The 10,959-nt window shown below is 47.8% G+C and overlaps 1 protein-coding gene across 1 annotated transcript in view; it reads left to right on the forward strand.

Moving 5' to 3' along the window:
- Positions 1–10,370, forward strand: part of LOC124646897 (pectin acetylesterase 5-like) — a 21,155-nt gene extending 10,785 nt beyond the window's left edge. Inside the window, exons 3-15 of the mRNA XM_047186939.1 lie at positions 810–978; positions 2,618–3,011; positions 5,496–5,744; positions 5,876–5,958; positions 7,262–7,391; positions 7,924–8,003; positions 8,078–8,167; positions 8,383–8,507; positions 9,020–9,131; positions 9,255–9,332; positions 9,419–9,524; positions 9,644–9,789; positions 10,199–10,370. Of these exons, the coding sequence (XP_047042895.1) occupies positions 810–978; positions 2,618–3,011; positions 5,496–5,744; positions 5,876–5,958; positions 7,262–7,391; positions 7,924–8,003; positions 8,078–8,167; positions 8,383–8,507; positions 9,020–9,131; positions 9,255–9,332; positions 9,419–9,524; positions 9,644–9,789; positions 10,199–10,321 (1,885 nt within the window). The 3' untranslated portion in view covers positions 10,322–10,370. The remainder of the gene's footprint in view (positions 1–809; positions 979–2,617; positions 3,012–5,495; positions 5,745–5,875; positions 5,959–7,261; positions 7,392–7,923; positions 8,004–8,077; positions 8,168–8,382; positions 8,508–9,019; positions 9,132–9,254; positions 9,333–9,418; positions 9,525–9,643; positions 9,790–10,198) is intronic.
- The last annotated feature ends 589 nt before the right edge of the window (positions 10,371–10,959 follow it).

Consider the following 10,959-nt stretch of genomic DNA (forward strand, 5'->3'; position numbering starts at 1 on the left):
TAGATGCACTACAAGTTGCTTATAGACATAAAGAATACATATAGCAATGCTACCGAGGCAATTCCACCTTCAATGATAGTGAATAATGCAACATCAAACTTAATTTCGAAAATGATGGCAGGACTTGGTCATCATAAGCGTATGCAGAAGCAATCAAGCACAAACATCCATTTATCTAACTTTAATCAGCAGCTAGCATCATGCTAGCATATGGAACTGAATTAACATGAACACTAACATACATATTCAAGTCAATTCTGAGCAAATAAATCAAAGACAAATCACAATATAAAATATCAAATCTCTCAGCCAAATTGTCATAATCGAGGCTAACAGTAGTAGCTAGGAAACATAGTACTGTTGAGAAACATAGTTATAATATGTGCCCCATATCTATGTTCAACAAAAGCTCTTCCAAGCAGAGACATAAAGCATGACAACAGACATACATATGTGATCCGGGAACCGAGTCAGCATGTCATCTAGTCCTGTTCCTCAAATCCCCCACTCTCTCTTCATGTTGCTAGCTATGTTACTGCAGACTAGTTCCATGCACGAGAAGCCAAATACTCCCAAATCAGAAATCAGTCACTAGTTAATGATGAGGACATCCCAATCGAACTACTACCTCCGTCATTACAAGATGAAGACAATGCTGATGTGAATCTCATGTCCAATGAAGTGAGGATTGGACCTATGACAAGAGCTCGTGCAAAACTACTCAAACAACATGTGAACTTGTTCCTAAATGATACTTTGATTAATGAGAATTTTATACTGCCTAAGTCCTGTTACTTATGTATAATCAGGTACGAAGATGGAGCAGGCATCACACGAGGAGAAGAGGAGCAGCTAGACGTGAAGCTGGATATGGAGCTGGACATGAAGCTGGACCAGAAGACATCCCAAGGAAGCGCGAGGGAGGAGAGGGAGACATGCGCGAGGGAAGAAGGCGATGTCCAGGCCGGCGCCACCCCCGTTCTGACCGGCCGCCATGACGGTCGGCCCGGTCCCACGCCCGGTTCGACCGGACGCCACGCCGGATCAGCCCGGCGACGACCGGACCTTGGACCGGTGCACACCGGGCACCATCCAGGGGCTCTGGACCCCTAGTCCGGTCACCACCTGGTGCCAGGCCCGGTTCCAACCGGCCTACCCGGTCCCTGGCCCGGTCGACAGGCCCCCAGACCGGCCGTGTCCGAGTCAGTCTCAACCAGATCCCGATTTGTATCGGTTTTTAATGTATTTTCTCGACTCCTGGTCGTCCTGAACCCCTATATAAGTGCCATGATGCCCCCAAATTAGGTTTAGACCATGTTTAAGATAAACCCTAGTTCATAGTTGATTGCTTTGCAACTCTATTGAATCTCTACACCAATCTACATCGATTTGGTGTTTTGCTACGAAAGTCTTGTGTGATCTGCTGTTCCATTGGGAATTAGACGGTTGCAACTTAGCGCTTCGTGGTCGGCGGCTACGTGCGCAAGTGTGTGGAGTTGCGAATATCTTGCAGGGTTGAGAGCTGTTGCATTGGCGACAGGGACCAATCGAGAGACTCGTTGCATCATACAAGTTATCGTCCACTTCATCATCGTGTTATCTCCGTTGTGTTCATCACATCCACCGTCGCTTACTAAGAAGATCGGGCAAGCCCTTATCATCTTGGTATCAGATTTCTGCGTTTCCTCGGTAAGCCATCCACAATCCACCCCATAGTTGAGTTGTGAGTGTTTCCTATCCAGAAAAAGCCAAAAATATTAGGGTTAGGGTTTGCCATGGCCTTAGATTGGACTAATTTCGAGCTTTAGTTGCTTTTCGTAGCTGTTTTTGCGTATCTTTTTCTTCCGTCTAGTAGATTGTCTAGGGTTTGTGTTTCAATATCATCTAGTTTACGGTTTTTGTTGCTCTGAGTACACATATCATATAGTTTGCTTGTTCCCAACCATAGACACAACCTTTCGATATAAGTGACTAGGAACTTCCCCAGAAGAGACTAGTTTTACCGCTCGACATGCTACTCATTAGGGTTTTGGTGCTTTGCATTATCTGTTGGCCGTGTTACAAGGAGTTGAGTCATAAAATCAAATTTTTTTTTGAAAAGAAACGAAAGGAGATCCCTTGTGGTGTGTGTAAAAATAAAATAAAAAGAAAAGCGAAGTGCTAGTAGAATCAAGTGAAGGCCTAAGTTTACTTTACTGCACCTGTAGTTGAGCAATCTTGTGCCTGTCCCGTTGAGCTTTGCTAGCGTCTCTCGAGTGCATTGCAACATTTTCATCCATATAGTTGCATTGCCACATTTATCGCCTTGTGTGAGTATTATTAGTTGTCTACGGTCAGCGCTAGAGGTTGTTATTGGTGCAAATAGGTAGCCCACCTACAACCCCACATATATCCTGCTTTGTCGTGTGATTGTTCTTCTATCCTTGATATTCGCTTCGCTACATCCGTGCACTAGTTGTCACTACAAGTGGTAAGCAATACTAATTCACTTTGGATCGGTAAGATTTTCTTTTCTTATCAATTTTTGAGTGAGTTGTGAGAGTACCATCATATATATTTGTTTTAGTGCACTAACCTACTAATTATATCTGCTAGTGATGCTAAAGTTGTTGACCAGAAAAACAAGGATGAAGCTGATATTGTTTCTTGGAGGGAGTATGAAGCTCTTCGCAATGGGACGCGACGTGAATTACGCGCACATGGCGAAGGACTTGCTGCTGATACTGAGAAGGTCACCAAGAAGCTTGACACTAATGATGAGACTGTCAATGCAATTCAAGTTCAAGTGACCGATATTCAGCGTTGTATTCAAGCATTGCAGTTAGCTGTTGAGAACTTGACCCAACAACAACAACAACAACCTGAAGAAGAGGACAGTGTTCATGGAGATTTTGAACAACAACAACAACAACCTGCTGCTGGTCGTGGTGTTCGACGTGGTAACCGTGGTCGTGGTTTTGTTGAACTTGGAGCCCGCCGTGTCCCTCCACATCAGCAAGACGATGATTTGGGTAAGCCAAAGTTCTCAGAGCATCTCCAGTCGCGTCCCCCAAACCGTCCCCCAAAGCGATTTGGGGCGCGCCGGACAAAAAAAGCGTTCCAGCCGCGTCCCCCAAAGCCCTTTTTTGTCCGGCGCGGCCCGATACGGTGTCCGGCGCCCGAGCCCGTCCCCGTCCCACGTGGGACGCTCCGGGGACGCCGGACACAACGAAAAGCGAGGCGGGAGTGGCGGGGCCGACGCGTCGGCCGGCACGGCTAATTTTAACCTAACCGTCGCCTACCTCGCGACGGAAGTTATTCGCGCGCAGGTGACACACGGCGGCATCTTTGCCTTAATGGCGACGGAGGGGCGTGGCGAGACGCCTCGTCGGTGCTGCGCGGCCTCCACGCGTCGCCGGCGTTCGCACGCCACCGCCCGCGTTCCCGCGCGATCTTCCCCGCCTCTTCTCGTCCGTTCCCGCGCTTTCTTCCCGACGCCGGCGTCTATAAAAGGTCTCCCGGCTCATCAATGGTAGCCACCACACCCCGCCGGTAACAAACACGGCCCTCGTCGCTCCACGGCCGTCTCCTCCATCACCGCGTGGCAATGGCGAACCGCCCGGCGATGGCCACTTCCCTCCACCGCCGTCTCCTCCATTGACGAGCCGGCAGCCGGCGTGCGGCACTCGAGGAGGCACTCGAGGAGGAGGCCCGCCAGCGGCGTGAGGCGCAGCAGGCGGCGGATCTAGCGGCGTTCTCCGCCCTCGCCTCCGCACCGAGGAGCGCCGCGCGGCGGCAGCCGCGGCGGGAGCAGCGAGTGCGACACCGTTGCGGCGTTCGACGCCTCGACGGGACAAGAGGCGCGGCGGCGCCGGCACGGGAGGAGATGGAGCGGCGATGGGCCGACGAGCGCCGGCGCCGCCGCGATGAGCGGCGCGCCGTTCCGCGAACGGCGTGACTTCGATCGAGCGCCGGCGGCGTGAGTCGATCGAGCTCCAGCGAGCAGGCGACGGCGGAGGAGCGTCGACAGCGGGAGTCAGCGCTTACGGCGCTATGGGGAGGCGGGCGGAGCAGTTAGCGGCGGCCGACGCGTATGCGGCGGCGATGATGGAGGCGCCAACCGATGTGGAGGAGGAGGCGCCAATGGAGGAGGAGGCCGAGGCGGAGGAGACCGAGGTGGAGGACGACGACGACGACGGGTTCGGATCGGTCCGACGACGACGCCCGCACCCGGACGAGACGGCCGATCGGCAACGCGCCCTCGTCGAGTCCTCGAGTCGGAGAAGAAGCTCCGGACGACGCCCGTGCCCGCGAAGAGGCGCAGATTCGTCGCGCCGTCGAGCTCTCCCTCCGCCGGCCCCGACGAGGAGGGGCGGAGGAGGACTACTCAGCGGGAGCGGCACCGTCCGGCCACCGCCGAACGCAAGGAGAGGAGGCGCGCGCGGGGAGGAGCTGCGGCGTAGGGGAGGCGACGACGGGGCGGGGCCGTCGAACGCGCCGCCGGCGGTCGGCAGCCTAGGTTTAGATGAAATCTAGCCGTTTTCATTCAAACTTTGTAATATATAATCAAAATTGAATGAAAACCTTTATTTTCCTGCACAAATATTCATTTGGGGCGGCGTTTGGGGGACGCGGGCTGGGGAGCGACGTCCCCAAACGCGGCACGAGCAAAACACGTCCCCCAAACGCTCAATCCGGCGCGGTTTGGGGGACGGTTTGGGGGACGCGGCTGGAGATGCTCTCAATACCCAAATTTGAAGGAGGTCCTGATGTTGAAGAATATCTCACTTGGGAGCTGAAAATTGAGAAGTTATAGCGACTACATGAGTTCGACCACGTCAAAGAGCCATCACATGACGAGGATGACCTCGACTACGAGCCGATGGAGGCCGAGCTCTCTTAAGAGGAGGCCATCCAACGCATCCTAGCTGTCTCCGAGCTGGAGGAGCGGGCCAAGTGGATTGGCCTCGAGAAGGCCATCCAGCTGCTGTCGTAACAGGCGGCCACACCTCCACCGCCAGCAGCTGCCTCCTCCTCCTCCTCTTGCCAATTTGTACAGTTTATTAATTAAACTGCGACTAGAATTTGTAACTAATTTTTTTTTGGCACGGTAGATATGTACTGTATCAACAATGCATCAACATTTTTTAATTTATTTGGTTTTTGGATTTTTTTTGCATAAGTTTTGGAGGTCCCATGCTTCGGGTTGCAGCCTTGCAGGCAAAAGAAGTTCCACCTCGTGTCAAAAAAAACGTGGCATGGTTTAATCATTACCAAAACCGAATCAGACCTTTCCTTTTTGAAAATTTATCAGAAACCAAAACGTGACGATAATTTTGGAAAGTATTTACGTTTGTCACAATAAATGGCCAATCAAACCAATAAATACGGGAGTATTTGTCGTGTACAATAATTTTCGGAGATCAACACGTAGTATGCTAGTATAGTTTTTCGAAGCAGAAGCAGAACCGCAGTGCCGACCACTCCCGTCGGAATTGCTTCCGCGTGATCATCAGATCCGCCCGCCCGCCGCCCGCCGCCCGCCCGCATGCCGTCGCCCTCCGCCCCGGCGAGCCGCCACCTACGCCTCTGGTGGCGCCGCCGAGGCCGGGGCGGAGCCGTCGCGGCCACCTTCGCCGTCGCGCTCCTCGCCGCGGCGCTCCTCCTCTCGCTCTCCTACTACGCCTCCCTGCCCCTCGCGCCCGCCCCCGGCCCCACCCTCGTCGGCCTCACCCTCGTCCGCCGCGCCGAGGAGAAGGGCGCGCGTGAGTACTTCTCTCTCAGTTTCTCGTTGCTATCATAGTGAACTAGTGTACTGGTACGTTTCGCGCTTCACTGTAAATTCCCAGTTCTTGACCGTGTTTTCTTCTGCCGTGGATTGTGATCTCCGATGCAGTGTGCTTGGACGGGAGCGCGCCAGGGTACCATCTGCAGAGGGGGTCAGGGGCTGGATCTCAGAGCTGGCTCATCCACTTGGAGGTGCACATTCTTGAAATGTTTTTATACAGAACCATCCGTTTTCCAACTGGAGCTTGATGCCCAGCTTAGCTTGGACATTGGAACTGTGCGAGGTTTCTGAGTTAGAAATTTAGGTACCCGAATTTACTGATAACAAGTAAGAATTAGTTGTCACCGAGAAAGTTCTTTCATGTTTCCCTGACGATAAGAATCTGTGGATCAGGACAGTGTTGGAAAAAATTTAGGCATTACTTGGCTATTTGCAAACCATGTCATTTTCGGGTAATATTAGCATATAGCCCGTGGCGGAGCCAGAATTGAACTGAGGGGGGTCGAAACCAAGCTCTAAATTTTTTTTTGACAGAAAAGAGCAAATGTTATCAACAAAAGAGGTCCAAACAGATTCAATTTGCATATTTCATCAAGTACAACAACAAAATAACTATAAAAAACAAGAACACCAAAATAGAGCTACATTTTGATAAGATAGTATCATACCATTAAATTGCATCTAAGTTTGGAAGACAAAAGCCCCGCGGAAGATGACCTCTACGGTTGTTATAGGAATGGAAACGTAGCATAATCTTCTTGTCATCAATTTTGGCAAATATATCTTTCTCAACATAGCAAATCATCAAATCATTGAGCCACTGAGCTACTAATCAACCTCTACTGCCTCCTCTTCGATCCAGCGAGCCTCCTCGTCGGCGTCCATCGAAGGCAGCCGGGAACGAGCCGAACTGGGGGCAGCTGGGCAGGGCCGACTGGCCGAGCAGAGGCCAGGCGATTGGAGTCGGAGATGGGGACGAGCTGAGGCGCTGAGCAGGGGGAGGCGACTGGAGACGAAGGCGGCAGCGGGCCGGTGGGGAAAGGCGGCGGGCCGCCGGAACGGGGCGTGGCGACGGCGGGGCTAGGTCGCGTACTCGCGTCGTGCGGGATGGGGGTCTCGCCGTCTCGGCCTGGCGCGGGGTTAGGGTCTGGGCGTTGACGAGTCCGCTCCCCTGTACAGATTCGGTGCCGATTATTTTTCCCCAATTTCTGAGCCGGGTCGACCGACCCTCCTCGACCCGGTGGTGGCTCCGCCCATGCATATAGCGATGTGACTTTCTATGGCTAATGGCACCGTAGGGTTCTTCATCTGCAGTGAAACATAGTCCGCAGTGTAGTTTCTTGTCGTAGCAATTGGTTGTTGTTGTTGTTGTTGTTGTTGTTGTTGTTGTTGTTGTTGTTGTTGTTGTTGTTGTTGTTGTTGTTGTTGTGTTTAGTTGTCCCAAACACCAAATGCTTCATTTGAATTGTTTCTACCGTGCTCTATGAGCTTCAGGGTGGAGGTTGGTGCCGAAATTTGAAGTCATGTGCTTCACGCCAGAGATCTATCTTGGGTTCTTCACGGTACATGGAAAGTCAGGTTGAGTTTGCTGGGATGTTGAGTGATGATCAAGATCAAAATCCAGGTAACTAAATTTTAGCTTAATATAGATCTTAGAGTCAACCCTTGTTTGACTCAAGCTACTCTTTAGTTCAGTTGTCCATTTCATTTATCGACGTACAAGGGCGCGATGCAGCTAATTTGTTTGTATCTTAATTAATCAATAAGTTCCAATGTTAGCACAATCTGAAAGTAGTATTTGATGCAAGCACCAAGCACAACATTTTTCTATGGTCTGTGTTTTGACAAAAAAAAATATTTTAACATTATCTATATAAGTAACAGTATGCTTGTATAATTAGTTTATTTGAAGTAATAAAATAAGTTACTCGAATTCAGTTTCTCTGTTTTTATAGTTTGTATCGTGTGAGCTAAATCTGAGCTGATGAGCTCTGTTTCATTTCATATTATTTTATTTGTCCATTTGTGCTGATGAACTTGATTTTATTGCTCACCAAAAATATGGAAACGTTATTCTTTTCACATCACCAGTAATGTCGTTATCTTTTGGTATAGTAATGCTTCAATCACCCATAATTCTGAGGTTCTCGCTGCAGATTTTTACAACTGGAATAAAGTGAAGATAAGATATTGTGACGGGGCATCATTTTCTGGGAATGTCAAAGAGGAGTTTCAGGTCTTGTTTTCCTATTTTCAGTAGAAGCTGATTAATACCTTAACGGGTATGTTGAGTTCTATCATTCTTTGCAGAATGGCACAAAATTCTTCTTCAGAGGACAGCGTATCTGGGAAGCAGTTATGGATGAACTTCTACTGAAAGGGCTCAGACATGCTAAACAGGTCATTGTTGCAAGTACAACCCTTCTTCTTTATGTTAATGTGGACTCATGATTCAAACGTGAATCAGTCTTTGTAACTGTGACGAAACTGTTGTGGTGTTATTTGAATATCTTGATTGACCTTCTTTCCCATTACATCATATGTACTTTGTATTTATCCTGAATTTGACTATTGTACTGATGACGTGATGCTGATATTATATTTCCAGCCTTCAGGCTTTTCTAACAGGATGCTCTGCTGGTGGGTTAGCCACATTCATTCACTGTGATGATTTTCATGCACTGCTGCCAAAAGATTCTCGGGTTAAGTGTCTTTCGGATGGTGGTTTTTTCCTTGATGTGTATGTTTTCAGATCACCTTTGACTTGGATTTTTCCTCAAAAGACTGCTCTATATACAATTTGCAACCCCCAGCCTTTATTTTTTATGCAATTTTTCACGCATGAAGGAAGTAATCGATCTCCAAACATTAAAATAAAAAAACAAGCATATGCACTTTGACGTCTTTAAGCTAAAGTACTACAAAATTGAAACTGTTAAGTGAGAGGGTATTCTGTTCACCTAATTCTGAAATCCTTAGATGAATCATCCCTTGATCTTCCAGAGTGGTGCATAGGCTCCGTTTGAACTTTCAGATCCTATTGCATAAGAAGAAACGTTGCATGCACTTGAAAGTTTTAACTCACATTGTAGTTCAGGAGAAAAAATAGCTTCCGTGTCATATTCTCCTGATAATCTAAATCCTTTTATGCCATAAGCCTATAAAAGAACACGTTTTAGAATAAAAAAATGTGCTGATTTGGTGTTGTCCTCAGGTTCTATCTAACTTCTGATGTCCTTTCCTCCATTACAGAGAAGACATTTCCAATCAAAGGACCTTGCGGGCTTTCTATAGTGATGTTGTCCGTCTTCAGGATTTGAAGAGGAGGTTCTTGCACTGCAGTTCAAGCATGGATCCAGGCCAGGTAAGTCCCTGCATTGCTGACACATGACATTGCAATCACCCACCATATTTTTGTCATTAGTCTTGCAGTCCTGCTACCATGGAAGTATGTAATGCTCAACACCACCCTTTAACTGTATGCCAGTGCTTCTTTCCACGTGAAGTTGTAAAAGTCATCAGGACGCCAGTATTTATTCTTAATCCAGCATATGATGCCTGGCAGGTATTATCATCCTTTCCATCAGTTATATCATATATGCTACTGTTGTGTAGAATTATCAGTGGTGAACACAGTAATGTTTGTTTCAGGTACAACATGTGTTGGCACCAGTAGCATCAGACCCTCAACATTCATGGCTAGACTGTAAGCTGGATATTAGCAAGTGTAGTCCTAACCAACTTGAAATTCTCCAAGGTTGATTCACACTGTATCATTCAACAGACAGAATTCACCGCACATCTTACAGTACAATTAACCACCTGTGTTTCAGGGTTTGTTCACATATTTTGCTATGTCAATTCGAATTTTTGCAGGTTTTAGGAAAGAATTGCATGACGCTATCGGAGAATTGAAGCAGAAAAAAGACTGGGGTATTTTTATCGATTCCTGCTTTATACACTGTCAGTCGTTGAACTCTTTCACTTGGCACTCTCCATCTTCTCCTAGAGTCAACAACAAGGTATCACTTCTATCCTCTATTGTACATAGATATTAGAAATACTAGTAATAATGGAAAAAAGTGTGACTGCACTATAAGAAATATGTCCAAGTCAAGTTGGCAAACTATATGGTAACTTGTGTTGCAAAATTATGTTAACCATAAGCTGACAGGGCGTCTTAGATATTGTTGATTTAGATTTAAATTACAAGAACAGGTTTCCTGTTAGTCATAAGATAATTTTTTCAGTGAGGACTTGCCGTGTAGAAAAAAAAGAATGTTCTCATTTTTTCTTACATCCGTTCTTTATGTCCACATGTTGCAGATTGTGTGCCTGAACTTTGTTACATATTATCTCGATGTTTCACTTTGGTCCTACATGATGTAATTACCATTCACGCTCTAACGTAAGTTCCTCGTGAACATGCAGACCATTGCAGAAGCAGTTGGAGACTGGTTCTTTGACAGGAGAGAAGTGAAGGAACTAGACTGCGAGTACCCCTGCAACCCGTCGTGCCACAACCTTGTTTTTGCTAAGCCCTTCAAGGGATGAAGTTATGACCTTTTGTGGTGTTGTAAATTAGCAAAGCGTGCTTTTTCCATAGCAACTAGAGACCAAGTTTTCACTTTAACGTTGACTCATTTAATCATAGCCGCCAACGTTATTCTTCACTAGCAGAAGTGCTCGACCCACTGTCGATCGACAAGTCCATCCAACCAGTGCTATTTATGTACTTCTAATGCTGCCGCTGCTCGTGGGTCGATGTCTTTGTTGCATGGCTGATTCTATACTGATAGCCACTGGTTGTGGTTCAAGAATTTCGCCGATCATGTTTATTCTCGAGGCATATGATTTGGTTGTGCCTGATGGTTAATGGACAAAAGAAGTCTTGCTCTTGGACAATGCATAGAGGGCCTTCAAAGTTCTCTGGTCTTTTTACCGCTCCTACAGCATGATTGCTTAAAATGCATGTTTTGGGTATTGAGAAGCAATGTTACAGCTGCACCCTGGTACTTGCAAACTATGATGGATGCCGGAGTGGAGGAAGGCGTCGGAGTATGGAACTGTCTACTCTTAGAGCATCTCCAGCTGTGTCTTCTAAAGGGATTTGGGCGCGCCGGATCAAAAAACTTTTCCAGTCGCGTGCTCCAAAGCCTTTTTTTGTTCGGCGCGGCTGATACGGTATCCGG

This window comes from Lolium rigidum, chromosome 4 (genome assembly GCF_022539505.1).
Source record: "Lolium rigidum isolate FL_2022 chromosome 4, APGP_CSIRO_Lrig_0.1, whole genome shotgun sequence".
In the NCBI taxonomy this organism is placed as follows: Eukaryota; Viridiplantae; Streptophyta; class Magnoliopsida; order Poales; family Poaceae; genus Lolium; species Lolium rigidum.